The 18,759-nt window shown below is 31.2% G+C and overlaps 1 protein-coding gene across 2 annotated transcripts in view; it reads left to right on the forward strand.

Annotated features, from left to right (window-relative positions):
- LOC129946090 (carbohydrate sulfotransferase 11) overlaps nt 1–12,616 on the forward strand; it is a 64,074-nt gene extending 51,458 nt beyond the window's left edge. For both annotated transcript variants that reach the window (XM_056056121.1, XM_056056122.1), the window contains 6 exons: nt 6,671–6,818; nt 6,920–6,986; nt 10,428–10,572; nt 10,899–11,057; nt 11,629–11,957; nt 12,021–12,616. In XM_056056121.1, coding sequence (XP_055912096.1) covers nt 6,671–6,818; nt 6,920–6,986; nt 10,428–10,572; nt 10,899–11,057; nt 11,629–11,957; nt 12,021–12,108 — 936 coding nt within the window. In that variant the 3' untranslated portion in view covers nt 12,109–12,616. The remainder of the gene's footprint in view (nt 1–6,670; nt 6,819–6,919; nt 6,987–10,427; nt 10,573–10,898; nt 11,058–11,628; nt 11,958–12,020) is intronic.
- The last annotated feature ends 6,143 nt before the right edge of the window (nt 12,617–18,759 follow it).

Here is an 18,759-nt window from a genome sequence, read left to right on the forward strand (position 1 = left end):
TCAACCAAGTTCAGTTCTTCCATTTTTGGCAACAAAAAGTTTGTTAGCATTGAACGATAGCGATCGCCATTCACCGTAACGTTGCGTCCAACAGCATCTTTGAAAAAATACGGTCCAATGATTCCACCAGCGTACAAACCACACCAAACAGTGCATTTTTCGGGATGCATGGGCAGTTCTTGAACGGCTTCTGGTTGCTCTTCACTCCAAATGCGGCAATTTTGCTTATTTACGTAGCCATTCAACCAGAAATGAGCCTCATCGCTAAACAAAATTTGTCGATAAACACATTTCGAACCGAACACTGATTTTGGTAATAAAATTCAATGATTTGCAAGCGTTGCTCGTTAGTAAGTCTATTCATGATGAAATGTCAAAGCATACTGAGCATCTTTCTCTTTGACACCATGTCTGAAATCCCGCGTGATCTGTCAAATACTAATGCATGTAAATCCTAACCTCAAAAAAATCACCCTTTATTATGGTTTGCCATAAATACAAAAAAATACTTTGATTACACTCAACCTCGTACTTACCAAAAATACTATAAAAAGTGCATCACTTTGCCAAAGTGCAATATGGCCAATTGCTTAAAATTGGCTTTATTTCACTTTTGTAATTTGGAATATAGTCAATTTTGGAAAATCGGTCTTATTTCACGGGACCAGATAAATACATCACGGTTAAATATTTTTGAGTTAAATAGTGAAATAGGCACAATACAAAAATTGTGTCTACTAATTTATGTTTTGTATTTTGTAAAATTTAGCCTAAGAACAATTTAGGTAATGTTGAAAAACATTTGGGCTCATTTTTTTATTGTGGTGTAAAGCTTGAGTCAACTCACTAATTAAAAAAAAAAAAAGATTCACTATATCAAAAAACTTTATGTTCAAAATTATCTTTTAAAAAAACAAGTTTTATTTAAAATTCTAAAAATAAATTGCCAAAGAGAAACGTTTTGAATAATAAATACTATTGCCCAGTGTTTTTGATTAATAAATTGCAAAAACTCAAAGAAATACATAAAGATTTTTTTAAGATTGTGTTTGTTTGCACCTTTTTTAGAGTATATTCAAGTGAAAATTGGCTCCGAATGTTTCCGCAACATTGAAAACGAAATTAATTGGTATACAAAGGGAAACAAATAAATCAAATCAAATTTCGGTAATTTCAGCAATTGTGTCATTGTGTTTTCGGTTCTTATCAATTGTCCTCTGACGTTCGAAGAAAGCTCAAACATTTTGAATGATGTTTAGGTAGGGGCTTTACGCAGGCCAGGGAAAAACAACTTGATTTTCTGCACTTAAAAGTCTTGTAGGCAACCATCCTTTATGACATGGAGCATTATCGTGTTCTAAAATCCAGTCGATAGTTGGAAAAAAACAATACAAAAGCATGGTCATAAGATTTTTGTGTACCCAGATTGCTTAAGAGTGCCCTCAATTGGTACTAAATCTCCAAAACCGTAGTAAGATATAAACATACCCAAAACATCACCGTTCCAACTCCGAATCTGTTAAGTCTGCATCTTTCTTCTTCTTACGTTGTAAATGCATAGTGTTTACTAAACGAGCCCTGGAATTGAAATGCATCCTCACCTGTCCACAACACATTATACCAAAACTTTAGAGGCCTTTGGATGTACTCCAACGCAAATGAGAGGCGCTTCGCTTTGTTGGTTTCAGAAATATTGACCACTTTCGGCACAACGTACGTCTTTATGTTAATTTATTTTAATCTCCGGCGGAGTGTAGTAGCATCACTGACTTTTTTTCCAATAAGCTGATTCGATGCTGCTACAACTTTAACGGGACTTATTATGGGATTTTGTATGATTGTGTCTATCAATTTTCTGCATTCTCTTTGAGTCGTCATCGGTTTCCTCCCAGTTCTTTTTAAATTGTCCAAGTAATTGTTCGTCTTACTCACTTACTTAAGGTGGCGCTACAGTCCTGTTTGAACTAGGGCCTCACCCAACAAACTTCTCCATCTAGCTCGGTCCCTAGCTAGATGTCTCCAGCTAGTGGGTAAGGTCACCTTCCACTTGTGCGCGCCACCTGATCCGCGGTCTTCCTCTACTGCGCTGTCCTGTGGGTGCGGATTCGAAGACTTTCCGGGCCGGAGCATTGGTTTCCATGCTTTTTACGTGACCCAGCCATCTTAGTCGTTGGACTTTTACTCTTCTTGCTAAGTCTACGTCGCTGTACAGCCCGTACAGTTCGTCGTTCCATCTTCTCCTCCACTCCCCTTCGATGCATACGGGACCGTAGATCACACGAAGAACTTTTCTCTCGAAGCGACCCAAGGTGCTTTCATCCGCTTTTGTCATGGTCCATGCTTCTGCACCGTATAGCAGGACGGGAATGATAAGGGTCTTATATAGCAACACTTTGGTCCCTCGAGAGAGGACATTACTACTCAATTGCTTTCTTAGTCCAAAGAAACAGCGGTTAGCAAGAGTTATTCTGCGTTTGATCTCAGCGCTGGTGTTGTTTTCTGCGTTTACAGCGGAGCGTAGGTAGACGAAGTCCTTGACTACCTCAAAGGTACGTCTGTCGATTGTGACGTTTTGACCAAAACGTCGGTGTTGTATGTCCTTTCTAGACGACAGCATGTACTTTGTTTTGCCCTCATTAACCGTTAAACCCATTTTTGCCACCTCTGCCTCAATACTCACAAAAGCCCCATTGACATCATGCTCAGTTCTTCCGATTATGTCAATGTCATCAGCATATGCCAGTTGGACAGACTTTTGAAAGATAGTGCCTCTAGTGTTGACGTGTGAGCTCTGCACTATTCTTTCAAGCACGATGTTAAAAAAATCGCATGACAGCGCATCACCTTGTCTAAAACCTTTTTTGACATCAAAAGGTTCTGTTAAGTTGTTTCCAACCTTTATGGAGCAGCGTGAATTCTCCATGGTCATCCTGCACAAACAAAACAAAATTGTTCGTCTTATCCTTTTTAAATAAATTATAAACAGTTTTCCTAAAATTTTATACATTTTTACTAACTCCCACGCCAAAATCCAACACTTAAACTTGGTAACGATCTCCGATCGAGTTTAAGTGGATAATTCCTTTTACTTTCCTTATTTTATTTATAAAATTTTAAATTTTAAAGCACATTTAGTTTGTTATGAAGGCAATAGAACTCAAAGACTGCTCTGAATCAAAGTAAATGAAAAAATAAATGCTAATTTGCATTGTTTAAATACTTTGGATGCAATAGAAATGTGTGTAAATACTTTTGACTACCGCTAATCATCAGTTCATTAGCATTTTTTTCTGTCCTATGTACCGTTATCCTTACCAATTAGACTTCGGTCGCTAAGGCATTCACAAGGTTTTAAACAACATAGCATTTTGTTGCACTGCAACAACAACAACAATTATAAAAAGCTTTTTCAATTGAATGTGCAAAAAAAGCTTGTTGTGTAAATACTTTTGACTACCTCTGTATATTACCGAAACTTTATGAAAATCAGCTAAAACTTTTATTTTTGAAAAATAGAAAAAATAAACACGTATACTTATTTATACATAAATTCAAAAATCTTTATTTATTTCTTCCAAATTCATTTCATCTCTCTTAAAGTAGCTGAAAATTATGCCCCTTTCTCTTTGGATTAATTTTTGCCAACATGTTGAAATGTTGAAAGCATGTTGCCAATTCCAGTTCTGGTATAGCCTTCAAAACCTTCTTAGATTTTAAAGCGAATAGCCAGAAATCACATAGTATAAAGTACGGTGGTTACGGAAATATATTAATCAAGTTTTGGGAGAAATTACTACGTTCGGCGTTTTCTTATAGTAGTTTTTACGTTTGATACTGTCAATCGGTGATTTTGGAATACTAATTCGTTGATATTGTTGTCGTGCTTGGCCTTCAACACCTTTTTTTGCACAATTTGTACCAATGATTAATTTTTGTTTTCTATAGACCTAAAACATTTTGGAACATTAAAAAAATGTGTAGCATGATGCCACAAAACTTAAAGTTCATGTTTATATGTTTAAAAAACCACGCATTTCTCAAACATTTATGAATAATTTAACATACATAAAAGTTGGCGCTACTGTTAGTAACAGTTGTCCGAAACAATTATTGGCCAATTAGACAACACCCTGTTATAATGACAATTTGTTTTTTAAAAAGTTAATGTGTTTAACTATATTTAAACTGCTTTTAAACCCGATATATTTATTTTATACACAAGTTGTAGGAAAGTAATATTTTGTTTGAAATGTGTATGCACATGTGTCTAGAGAAAAATATTTGTATTAAAGTAGATGCAATGCCTCTATATTTTTGTATTTTATTTTTTATTATAGTAGGCACACTATTAATCTAATAGAACAATATATATATAACAACAAACCTTCATATAACCCCACTAGTAAAAATTTATAGACAGCTTAAATAGACAAAAACCCTTATATAAACAATAAACATGTATGCAACACTTTCAGTTAAGCTCCCAACTAAAAACCCATCAGACAACTTAAACCATTTTTGTTTTCTTCATTAAAAAGGACATGTTTTTCTTAAATATTGTTTCTTCTTTTTCTTAATAATGCATAAAATATACACGGGTACAAAATAATTGTTTATCAATGATTAAATCACATAAAACGCTATTTCAAATAGCACAACACCGATCTACCCAGATTTCTTTATTTCAAAAGTCTACAAATTAGACACGAAAAATTATACACTTAGACCAAAAGAAGTTTTATCATTTTCGATCTCAAGGTTTTTTTTTTAATTTCATATCGAACACCATCTCAATTGAAGAAACCGAAAAATGCAAATTTAGTAAATTTATAATAATTAGTGTTACAAAGTGATTCCATTAAGATTCTTACAATAGAATTTTTAGATTACGTTCTAATTGTAACGTTCGCGTGTGATTATGATTATCTGCATTTTGATTAAAATCAAAGGTATATTTTTTCATTCATTAATTTCTCATTCTTGTCGGGATAAATACTTACTTTCACTTCCTCATATAATTTGTTCTTATAATTAATGCAAGGTCATTCACTTTTCGGTTTCAAAAGTGAAACTTAGTAAACACGAACACACTAGGATACATTTTGGTGGAAATTTAATTTCATTATAAAGTTTTGACTTTCAAAATAAAAGTAAGCAAAAATATCATTCAAACGGCTCATTTGAGAATGCAATTCTTTTGAAGCAATATTTGTACAACTTTTTCGCAAATTTCAAGAGTTATTTCGGCTATAACTTTAGAAATATGTATTTTAAATGAGTGTAGATTTCGGAGATCCGCATTAAGAAATGCAACGATGTCAGAACTCATCAAAACTTATGATCTTTGTGGCGAACTGACGTCACCAAAACATAGTCTTGTTGAAACCACAAGTCATAGTCTTCAATATCCGGCCAACAAAAATCGGCAATCATTGATTTTATCGCCGATATTTCTAGAAAAACAATAAAACACTAAGTAATACGCGAAAAGTGGTAACGTTTCTATCATCAATTTAGCAGTAAATTTTAATAATTTTAACGCGTTGTAGTACCCGTGACGTGGTGGTTAGTGCGTTGGACTGTCATGTCAGAGGTCTTGGGTTTAATCCTCTGCCTCTTTCGAGGAATTGACAAATCCTCCAGGAGTAATTAGTAAGAATTATTCTTGTCATGAAAAGTGCTTTCTCAAACTAGCCGTTCGGATTCGGCTTAGAACTGTAGGTCCCCACCATCCCTGACAACATTACTCGCACACAGGAATGTATAAGTGTTGTAAGTCACTAGGCCTTAGTTCTCAAATGACGGTTGCGCCACTTAATCTATTTTTTATTCTATTTAACGCGTGGTTTGATTGCCAAATATAAAACTTAAATTATGACACTTCAAATGTCATCCGAGTTTGACCGGTGTCACATATCGGCGCTACCAACTTGAAACCACGAAATGAATAACTTTATACCTTTGGTAACGAGTTAATAAAGAATTTATTCGGCTATGTGAATAAATGTATAAATAATTTAATGAAAACTGACAAAAATTCAATATTGGTCACTGTCTAACATAAAATCTGACTTAAAATTTTGTCCATCTTCCCAAATTAGGAACCTAAATATTCATATTTACTAAAGATTCAGTTCCTTGTGGACTTTGCAAAAGTTTTCACTTACACAAAGAGTTTGTCTAAGGGAAATATTCCAAGAAATTTTAATCAAGTTTACTCGTTGTGTTGCAAGTTCATTGTTTCAACATCGGATATCCCCTTACCAAATAAATCCATCAAAATTCAACATACTTCCACTTTCCTTTAAGGTATAATATAGCTTTTTTCCTGTATTCTGTATTCTGTATCCTTTTTGAAATTATGTGATTATTTTCAAAGTTCCGACTAAACTACTTTTTTCACGATGGATATCTTTTATTTAATGAGTACCTGTTTCAGTAATAATAAAAGAAAAATTGATAAGTAAAAATATGTCCTTTTTTTAATGACTGTAGAAAATATATCTAAATCTACTCCTAGATAAGGTTTTTGTTTTGTTTTTAATAGCCACCCCTCTATCCCTTACATAAAATTATATAACGTTTTTCATTAGATTGTAAACAAAAATTTAATCTACTTATAACTTTTATTTAATGTTTCTCTTTTTATCTCTTTTAATGATTTGAATAGTTTGTCAATGAAACAAAAATACCAATCATTCCCGATGATTCCATACAAAGTTTATCACAAAGCGATATGCTTATGGTGGAACAGCGTATGGACAAAAGGCGAAAACACTTGGCTGAGAAATGTTCCGAACATGGTTTAGATTCAGCAGGTAATCATATAAAACCTCTCGTTCCCATATTTTATATCAATTCCATTAAAATAAGATTAAGAACACAAAAAAGTAATAAATGTATTTATTTTTCTCTTAAGGAAACGATTCCTGGCACAAACCTAATCCATGGGAGTTTTTAGTCAATCACAAATATCATATTATTTGGTAAGTGCAACAACAAAAAAAAAACAACGCAACTACTTAATATTCATATTTTATGCGGAAAAAATGATAACAAAAAATTATAATAAGAAAAAAAAATACAATAATTTTACCACCTGCGGATGCGTTGAATGAAATTTAGAAGAACGTTTCTACAGAGTGGGCCAAAAGTGAATTTCTATTTTAAAGTGATAATAACATTTATAAATTTATTTATTTTATATTTTTATTTTATTCCATATTTTATGGCTAGGAGTATAGAATATACTACCCGTGTTTTTTGGGATTCATTACAATGAAACAGCAGAAAACCCATCACCAGTACTACGTTTTTTAAAATTTATTATATATACAATTTAACATTTGTCAGAATGATGTCAGAATAATTTTAGACCAAAACTAATTTGAACTTAATAGAAAATTTTAAAGAGGATATGAATAGAAAGTATCACAGATAACTTCATTTTGTATGTATCAGAATGAAAAGAACTGAAGAAATCAGTTAACGTTCTTCAACTTAGTTGAGTGATCTCATTGGAGAACGCACAAATAATTAAATTAGTAAAAAAATTAACTAAATCAAAAAAAAAATGTTCCGAAAAATCGAAATTTATTTTGAGTATTTTAAGGGGGTATTCTGGTCTAGAGACATGAATTTTAGGTAATTTTTGAAGTGCTGTAGAAAAAAGCAAGCAACAATTTTACCATCAATTTTTGTATACATTATTTATTTACATTAGAAGCATACAAAAAAAATAAAAAAGTAAAAAAAAAATCAAAATTCCGTTAGTAATCAGCTGATGGCGTGGTGCGTCTCAAAAGTTTGGTGCGTGACCATACCCACGACTTTAACTCTCCTAGAAATCTGAAATCAAAAACTAAAAAGATTATTAATCTACAATAATGTTGCAATGTCTGGAACTACGGAAAAGTTACAAACATTTTTTTTTACAAAATGGCGACTGTCTAAAGAAAAATAAAAAAAAATTAACACTTTTTTGAACATTCTTCGATTTGTTAAAAATAGTAAAAATGAAAATTGGGGGATGGCCGTAGTTCCAGACGTAGACAAGTCCCTAAAGAAGACTCTCTTAAAATTTCAAGTAAATCGGTTCTGCAGAACCTGAGAAATCGTGGGTATCAGATTCAAAAAGACAGTTCTGAGAAAAACGTGTTTAAAGTACCCCATTATGTCTTTTGTTCTATTATTTGCAGCCCAACCGATTTGGATGGCTGCTCAGCAAAATACTTATTTCTCCGAAAATAATTTGAATTTGGGAAAATCCTCTCGTAGACATATTCTTAAATAGTTAAACTATGAAAATATTAAAAGAAAAAAAAATCAATTTTTTTTTAATTTCTAGACCAGAATACCCCCTTAAATGACATCATAGCTTTATGTATTTTAAACACTACCCTACGATTACATCCATCAAGACTCAAAAAAGGTTCTAACGTCAAAAAATTGAAACCTCGAAAATTGCTTTCGATACTCGAATAAATTTCAAATATTGGCAGTAATTCTACTTAACTAAGTATTTATAACTTTTCCAAAAAAAAAAAAAAAATTAAAGAGCACCAGCTCATGCTCACAGAGGATAAATATTTCTATAACGTTTTTTTTTTTTATAATACTTCGTATTACATCTAGGCCCAGCGACTGCATTTTAGGAAGAATAAGTGCGTTTTTTTGGTATTCCATACACAGTACAGTTAGAAATTGCCAACAAAACGATCCACAGCAGCCAGATTTTTGTATTTAAAAATTGGTACAGCTGAAAAAAGAGATCTGTCAGAATAATAATAAAAAAACACACAAATAGAAATAAATAGCAAAACAAATAACTAAAACTTAACAAATGGACAATTCTCAAGAAGAAATGGTAAGAAAACATCTGGAAATTGAGATTCTATACAAAAAGTTAATTTAAAAATTGCTTCAAGCAGGGTTTTTGTTTGTAGACTACTACTTTAACATGTGGTGTTGAAGCGAGCTGGAGGCTTGCCTCAATTCTTTAAACACCTGAATCGAGTTGAAATGAGCTTTATTAGTTACGATTCCGTTTGGGGTTTGGAGTCAAGTAAAAATTTGCGAAGAAAAACCTGTGTGGAGGATAATGCGTTATGGTCTGTTTATTTGCATGTTTGTGTACAAAAAATATAGTTTTTTTTTAAATCAAATTACAAAGAAAAAAATGTACATGGAGTAGGTAGCATATTCTTATATGGTGCTGAACTATTCAGTTCTTCATTATTTAAAACGAATGGTACTATCTCACTAACATTTGCATCTTATAAAGTGCTGTCAAACTTAGTCATTTTAAATCTTCTTGTGCGGTGGAAACACCAAAAAGATTTCTTTAATCTGAATTGGGATAAACCTTTGGTGGAAACATAGCAAAACTTTATTATCTTTTCAGTTGTTTTTTCTTGCAAAATAAGCCCAGTTAGTCCATTTTCATTAACAAAACTAAATAACATCTACAGTAACAGATTGATTTTGTTCCCCATTTCAAAACACCTGATTCCAAATGCACAACTATTCAACGAACACAGCCATCGAGATACAAATGCAATATCAATCGTACTAATATATGAGAACAAAATCACATAAGATCCATTCGAGACTCGTATAAATGTCAAAAACCCATCCATAGTAAGATTCTACTCTAACTTTTATCGGTGTTATACTATGGATATTGTATTTTTTATTCGTGTAAAATCCTACCATACTATGGATAGATTTACCAACAAAACACGGGTAATGTTCTACTTCACTTCGTGGATGGTTAATTCAAATAACCCCATAAATAAAGTCTTTGACAGTCAAATCCTTAAAACCGTGGAGAGCAATTGAATTCTAATTTTTTGAGAATGAATCGGTCACCGGAAATATAGACTTTAATTCTTGCCTGGATTTGACTTTCTATGGAAACTGCTGCAATCCGGTTCCTAGAACTTTTAGCAATGAACTGCGGATCACACGGAGTTGACCATAACGACTTCCTTTCTGGACTCTCCATAACATTAGCAAGAATGCGTCCGACATTTGCTTCAGTTCGGGCAATTAGTCTAGGTCTTCCAGCTAAAGGATCATTTACAGGACCTTTTGTAGAGGAAATCGTGATACAAGTGTGTTACCATTTGGGAAGAAAGTGGAAATTGGGCAATTTAATGACGCCGCGCCGTTGTTAAGGTTAAAATAATCGAGTGATTATTTCCAAAATTAAATATAATTAGTTGGGACTTTACTTAAGTGCTTCAGTTAAGAAAGAAAATTAAAAAAAGTACAAAAAGTACAAAAACAAAAGTTATGATTAAAAAAAATAGAAATACACTTTTGAACCACCCTGTATTTTATTTTGTGAAATGTACATATATTTTGTATACGAATGTCTATAAATGTTTATTTTCTTTTTTTCTCTTTTTTTGAATCTTAAACAGGTGTAATGTTTTTAAGGCGGCTTCATCTTCTTGGATGTACAATTTCAACATCTTAGCGGGATACACGCCAGAGTTTCTAAGAAAAACAAATGAAGTGCCATTGGTTTTGGCAAGGAAGAAATACCCAAGGGTAACACTGGAGGAGGTAGGAATGGGTGTTTTTTTTTTAAGTTTTTCTTTGCCTATAAAGTGTTTGTTTTTGTTGGTTGGAAATGATGTTTTAAATTTTCGGTGTTTATAAATTTTCTCTTAGGAATTTTTTAGTTTGTTTTTATTTTTGTTTTGTTCATTTATTTGACATTTTTATGGGTTTTTATGTTTTCTTTAAAGTTTTTGTTTTTTTTTTCGGATAATATTTTGAAAGTTTTGAAGGCGTTGCAAGAAAATTGTGTTTGTTTGTCTTTTTTAAACAAAAATAAGAAACAACTAAAACTTATGTACATATTTTCTTTTTTTTTTTCGTTTTCTTAGCTGCAAGAAGCACAAAATGATTCAATTACGTTTATAATAGCAAGACATCCTTTCGAGAGGCTGTTGAGTGCCTATAGGGACAAATTTATGTATGCTGTTCCACATTCATTTCACGATAAACTAGGAAGCAAAATTGTTCGAACTTATAGGAAAAAGAATGTAAGTATAAACATTTGTATATGTACATATATCTATTCCTTTTAATTAAAAAGTATATTAGTCAGAAGGATGAGATCGATGATGTCCTTTTAATCAAATTTGGGCAAATAGAATTATTTTTAGTTCTTAAAACAACGGTATTTGTCGTGTAAATCGTTAATTCAAAATACCACGATGTAAACCGCGCACAAAATTTAATTTTTATGGATGTAATGTTGATTCGTTAATGGCTTCGCTCCGTATAAGCCAGTTTCGCTTTTTGACGAAGCTATTTGCACAGAAATTAGCTTTTTATGAACTTTACGAACAGTCCTTTTGAAGTAAATTTAAACAATTTTGAAACGCTGTTCTGGCTTTAAACGATTCATGATGATTTTCCAAACTTAACTGAAAAGAAATGTTAACTGAGTTTGACATTTTTAACTGTAAACACAGTTTAACATACTCTGCTGTCAAACCATAGATAACAACCATCGGTAATTCAGATACAGCTAAAAAACACGCTATTATTTAAACATTTACATTTTTCAAATTAACTATTTGTTTTGTATTTTTTTTATAAAATTTTCAGAAAGTAGATCGCCACACCCCCAGATATCCAACATTTGCCGAATTTGTTACTTGGCTACTTGATGAGATTCGTCGTAATAATTTCATCGATATGCATTTAGTACCAGCTTCGAAATTTTGTACACCCTGTTTGATAAATTTCGATATAATAATCAAATTCGAGACTTTGGAACACGATCAGGTGTATTTGATCGATAAGGCTCGTTTAAAACATATTATTGCCCCGGAATGGCGTAACTCTGGCAAGGGTAAAAATACGCTGGATCTCTTGCAAGCATTCTATTCACAATTAACCCGCAAGCAATTAGATGGCTTATATGAATATTATAAGTATGTTAAATTTTTACTAATGTATACTATTTTGAATTAAATATAATATTTCTATTTTTTAAGGTACGATTTTGAAGTTTTCAATTACAACGCAGCGCCTTACTTCAGTATTGCCAAGAAAAACGAAGAAGAAACACCAAATGCTTCATAAAAATAAATAATTAGACTCAAGTTTTATTTTTTTTTAAATATCTAATGTTAATAAAATAATGGAATTATTAAAACCAAGGATCAATAAAATAAAATTTTCTAGTTAAATTATAATAATTATTATTTTTACTAACATAATAAAATTGATAAAGTAATCGAAACATAAAACTAATAGAGCAGCGATACTATTTATGTTTTGAAAAATATAAATTTTCAAAAATTAAAATTTAATAATATATTGTAATTTCTATATAAATTGTTAATTTCTGTTTTTGTATTAAAAAACAATTTTTAAAAAGAATAGAAAATGGATAAAAGTTAATCTTGTAGATTAATAGAATTTTAAGTAAAAAATAAAATCAAACAAACAAGAAAATGTAAACACAAGGTATAATAATTAAATAATAATCTTAGTTGAATGAAACACCTATTAACTGATTGACAAAAAAACTGTAAAGTAGAATAGTATATTATTATTATTAATGCATATAGAAACTTTATAATCTTAAGATGTTTATTATTTTTTTCTTTTGTTAAAGGGAAAATTTGTTACCAATTTTAAAAGTACACACATTATCATAATGATAATTTTGTTATGGAAAATATAATTTTGAAAATCAAATAAATTGTCTTTGTTACTCTACTATATTTATAGCCCCTTTCCTAGAATTCAAAATTATGTACTTACCATTTCAGTATTTGTTAGTTAAAAGCTTATAATTCAATCTCAAAAAATTGATAAGAACTGCACTTTTTGTACCCTCTGTCTATAGTTGAGGCCCCCTTAAAAAATTGTTGCAAATCGTATGCTTGGTGGTAGGTACTACAATTATTGGAGCTATTCAAACGTTTTTTTGTAGTATGCCCTTCCATAAATACCACGCAGATACTTTTACTCAATATTATGAACGCAAAGAGGAAAACGGGTTTTCTAGCTTTCATCCCTTTTTAATGGACGTTTAGTTAACATTTGTTACGAAATACGAAGACATAAGGTTTTGAGTAATTATTCATTTATCTTTTTTAAATTTAAAAATTATTATCAGAACGTTGCCTGAACCAAGTATCTACTATCCAGATTTAATTTTTTAGATTTTTGGTGGTAACGTCACATTTAAATTTTGATAAATTTGTTTTTAATCCACAACAATATGAGGACGAAATTAGGTTGATAACAATTATTTTCAGAACTTGAACTTTTTGTTTGGATTCGGCAGGTTCAGGACTTCAGTAACAACTTTAAGAGAGTATATAATTGATTTACCAAAATAAAAGCTTATTAGCTCTAATATTTAAAGCAACTTAAAGAATGATTTTTCAAACTTCTAAATTATCGAATAAGCTACCTATTAACTTTCCTCGTTTTACCGAAAAAGCTGATGAAATATTTGTCGACCATAAATCCTTCTAGGACTAATAGCTTTACTATACCCAAGTATTATCTGGATGAGATAGGAGATCACCAAAACCTGACAATTTTAGCTAGGATGGTTTGAAAATAACGCTGTTTACGCTGTCCCTTAAACATGACTTTCGTCTATTGAAATAAAAGCTTGTCTCTTAGAAACTTAATTTCGAGTTTTGAAGATGGTAAAATTTTCAAGGGAAATTTTACTTAGATACGATAGCCTTAAGTTATGTTAATAACTTTTTAAAAGACCTAGGAAAAATAGAAGAGTAATTTTTGGTGTTTTTATTATTAAAATGTAATGTAATAAAATTTAAGAAATTTTGTTTAAAACAAATTTTGATTAATTTCCAAAACAAAAGTCTAGTTCCAAAATTAAAATGAAGAAGAAATGTTCATATTGAACTTTCGTTGAAAGCAACACCAAGGAATTGGTTACAAGATCCCAAATAAGAAAAATGAAATACATAACGTGGAAAAAAAACTATTTTTAATTTAATTTTTAAAGGCCTTTGGTTCAAAAAAATGTAGGTGAAAGGGCTTCAAGTACACTATTTATTAAATAATTGTTGAACTTAAGTTTTTTTTTTAAATGCCAATAATCTTTTTTTAAAGTTCTCATAACAACCCAAACTTAATTTTTATGTCATTATACTGAACTTGGCCTTTTTGTGTGGTATCTGAAATAATCTTGTTTTTTTAAAAAGCTCATAACCGTATTTTTAGAGCCTTTGAATACCTTTAAGATAAGCCCTATATCATGAATATAGGTCATTTTTAAAGTTATTCCCCTGCCTTATATAGAATACAAAAGTGCTAACGTTTATCTTATTCCTCTATGTATTTCCTTAACCTCTCTCAGTCATTCAATTTTCATGGCCTAAGTGTGGAAAATGCCAAAATTTTAAAATTTTTGGATCAGGAAAAGGTCAGGAGCAGCAAAACCAAGTAAATATGAGAAATAAGACATGCATTTTCTACAGTGTTCATCTTCTTGTCCCTCCAGGGCGAGGATTGTCGGTTAACTTTGTTTGGCTTTCTACCTATAAACAGCTTGCTCCATTTTTATAAACACTTTTTTAACTTGCACTACCCTTACCTTATGCTGCTTTCAACATTACATTTTTACACAAAATTTGATTAATTATCAGTTGGAATACAAATCGATATTGCGAAATTGAATTGTAAAAATATTATGCCTTTTTTAATATTATCCTACTGGGACCTGATTATGGGATTCGCGGCGAATCGTTTTGCTAGCGAGTTTGTGGATTCACCTGCGAAAGAGTGTTTACTGTTCGATTTTGTAGATTCTAAATTGTAATTATGCAAAATGTGAGTAAGCTTTGTTTTAATTTCTTTAAAATATAAAACATTGAAAAAATCACCACAAATTTCACAAGTTCAATCAAACCAAAACAAAATTGGTGGAAACAGACCCCAGGTTAGCCCCTTAAATTATTGTTGAGAGTTGATTATTGGAGTATGAATTTGTATTTCCCTAAGAATTTGTTGTTCCCACAGAATTTTTTCCTTAATCAGGGAGTATTCCTAGAAATTTTTTTCCCTTGAAAAAAATTCTATGCAATTTTAGTAATTCCTATAGCAAGTAATTAATTCCGAGTGACATTTTTAAGAATTATTATTACGTTACCAATGTTCCAATCGTCATAAATCCTTAACGAGGTTACAAATTTGACAGTAATTTTCTCCGATTTGTACCTAAAAAATGTGCGAATTTTCTATCATTGTAACTAATATTGATGCACGTTAAAAAGGCAAATATATTTAGAGGCGACAGTCATAAAATTAAAAACAAGCTTTTGATACTAGACTTTGATTCGCTAACACGTTAAACGAAGTGTGTTTAGAGCACAAAAGATTCTTCGAGAATATTTAAATATTAGGCGGCAAAAAATAAGAACAGTAACAATAACAATAAACACTCAAAATTAGTTGAGTTTAGTAAAAAGTGATTTTTTGCAAATTTTCACAACTTTCCACAGACAAACCCAAGTTTAAACATTTTCAAGTTATCGAACAAGCATTATCTTTCATTATTCATTGTTTCATATGAGACCAAATTGCGCGCAAATTCAACTATTAATTTGGACCAAATTTTGGTTATTTCAGCAATTGTGTCATTGCGTTTTCCGTCCTTATCAATTGTCCTCTGGCGTTTAACGAAAGCCCAAACATTTTCAATGATGTTTAGGTCGGGGCTCTGCGCAGGCCAGGGAAGAACAACTTGATTAACTGCACTTAAAAGTCTTGTAGGCAACCATCCTTTATGACATAGAGCATTGTGGTGTTGTAAGATCCAGTCGATAGTTGGAAAAAGTCTATTGCCGAATACAAAGACATGGTCATTTAAGATTGTTGTATAATGTATAACCAGACTGCTTAAGGGTGCCCTTAATTGGTACCAAATCTCCAAAACCGTAGTAAGATAAACATTCCCAAAACATCACCGAGCTACCTCCGGCTGAACTACATCTTTCTTCTCCTCAAGTTGTAAATGCATAAATTGTTTACTAAACGAGCCCTGGAATTGAAATGCAGTCTCATCTTTCCAAAACATATTATACCAAAACTCTAGAGGCTTTTGGATGTACTCCAAGGCAAATGAGAGGCGTTTCGCTTTGTTGGTTTCAGAAATATCGACACTTTGCGCACAACGCACGTCTTTATGTTAATTTCTTTTAATCTCCGGCGCAGTGAAACATCACTGAATTTTTTCCAATGAGCTGATTCGATGCTGCTGCAACCTTAACGGGACTTATTGTGGGATTTTGTATGATTGTGCCTATCAATTTTGTGCATTCTCTTTGAGTTATCACCGGGTTTCTCCCAGTTCTCTTTAAATTGTCCAAATCAATTGTTCGTCTCATTCTTTTTAACTAAATTATAAACAGTTTTCCTTGAACATTTATACATTTTTTTCTAACTCCGACGCCGAAATCCCACACTTAAACTTGGCAACGATCTCCGATCGAGTTTCAATGGATAATTCCTTTGTTTTCGGCATTTTGTTTATACAATTTTAAAGCACATTTAGTTTGTTATGAAGGCAATAGAACTCAAAACTGCTCTGACTCAAACTAAATGCTAATATGCATTGTGTACATACTTTTGATGCAATACAAATGGGTGTAAATACTTTTGACTACCGCTAATAATCAGTTCATTTGCTTTGTTTTCTGACCTATGTACCGTTATCCTTACCAAATGGACTTCGGTCGCTAAGGCATACAGAAGGCTTAAAACAACATAGCAGGGGTGGAATCAGCTAAGGTGATTATTGATTGTTGACAGTCAAAATAATCGAATTTGATCTACATAAGGTGATAGTCAAATTGATACCTAAAAAGCTATCACAACAAAAATGTGATAGTCGTTTTCTAACAAATTTGATTATTCCGAATAGAGCTACCAGACGCTTACACAAACGACTGGAAAATTTTCTTAGTTCACTTTGTTTCTTTAAAAAAAACACATTCATGTGACCGACAATGTTATTCAAAACCAGCCAATTTGATACTTTTATTTAGATATTTTACGAGAATCAATTTAAAATTATACCAAGGCAACAACGAATTTTGACAATTTTAATCTGAAATTGTTCAATCGAATTGAATTGAGTTGAATCATCTTACACAGACGGAATTAAAATGATAGTCAATTTGATTATCAAAAAAATGAAAGTCAACTATCACCTAAGCCGATTCCACCCCAATTTGTTGCACTGCAACAACAACAATAATAAAAAGCTTTTTCAATTGAATGTGCACAAAAAAGCTTGTTGTGTAGATACTTTTGACTTCCTCAGTATGTAGAATTAAAACTTGGAAGGTGTGGATCAATCTCATCCAATAAATATTTGAACGCTTCCTTGTTCAAAAGAAAAAGTTGCTTGAACCTTGAAAATATTTTGGGAATTTACATAAATACAGCATGAACAAAAGGATTTTCATTTACTTACGTGGAACTTGAAAGGCTTATTGGGTAAGTGAATATCTTAAGAGTGCCCTTGTTACCCGCATTTCTCCTTCGGATTCAGATTCATCTTCGCTTTCCAGAAAGTAATCGCAATGAAAAAGCATTTTACCAAACCGAATGCAAATCAAATTTAAACTTAAAACTTTTCCAACATTCAAATATTTGTAAATAGGTATGAAGTAAGTTGCCTTTAAAAAAATACCATTTTTAATTTTTGGCTGGCAACATTTTCTTGATTCCATTTTCGTTTCTCATAATCGCTCTACGCCAAGAGTTTCGTTTTTTCTGCCATTCGTTCGTATTTCATTATAAGGACCCAGAGTAGTGAACAGTCTTGTACTGAAAACGATAGTGATAAAGTTATGAGAAGCAAATTATAGACGTTAATGACAATCGTTTTGAAAATTACGGAATAACTCCCCTGAATTTTTCGATTATTTCTATGGCAACTCCTTTTAAATATGATTTTCTTCTTGTTTTCGTCACATTTGTCTGCTTCTAAAAATACCGCTGCACTGCCCATATTTATTTTACTATAATTCTTCGCAAATGTTTAAATTTATATTGTAGTGTAATTTAATTGCATTGGTATTTATTCTGCAATTCGGTTGGCAAGACAAAAACAATTATCCGATCTGAACTTTTTTGTGATGATAAATCAAGTTCTAAAATCTGAAGACACGGTATCCTCCAATAATATTTTGAAGAACTTTTAATATTTCTGACACATAGATGAAAATATACCAAAATGAAGAAGAGATTAGAAAGAATATAACACAATAAGAGTTTTAGATTTTTTCTTTGTTTTCTTTAATTTTTACCTATTGTTTTTTGAAATACAATTGTACATAACTTATAATTAAAACTTATGCAAACCACATTCGTTTTTCAGAATTGTATATATATTTCTTTTTTTTTTCATCTTTTATGTTTATCTTATTTATTTAGGGTAATCTACATATGTTTTCTTTTTTTGTTGATTTTTATTTTTTTGTTTTTAATTTAACTTAATAAAAATTGTTTTCGCGGTTAGTTACAAAACTTAGTTACATTATATTGTATTTTTATTTATTTATATTTTAAAGACTTGCTAAATTTATATTTTTCATTTTTTTCATGTTATTTCCGTTCATCGGTGTTTTTTGTTTGTTTTAATTTATTTTAAATAATATTTACGTTTATATAATAATATAATAATGTAACCAAAAATATTGTATCAACGTTATTTCAATTAATTTAATTTCA

The sequence above is a fragment of the Eupeodes corollae genome, chromosome 2 (genome assembly GCF_945859685.1).
Source record: "Eupeodes corollae chromosome 2, idEupCoro1.1, whole genome shotgun sequence".
In the NCBI taxonomy this organism is placed as follows: domain Eukaryota; kingdom Metazoa; phylum Arthropoda; class Insecta; order Diptera; family Syrphidae; genus Eupeodes; species Eupeodes corollae.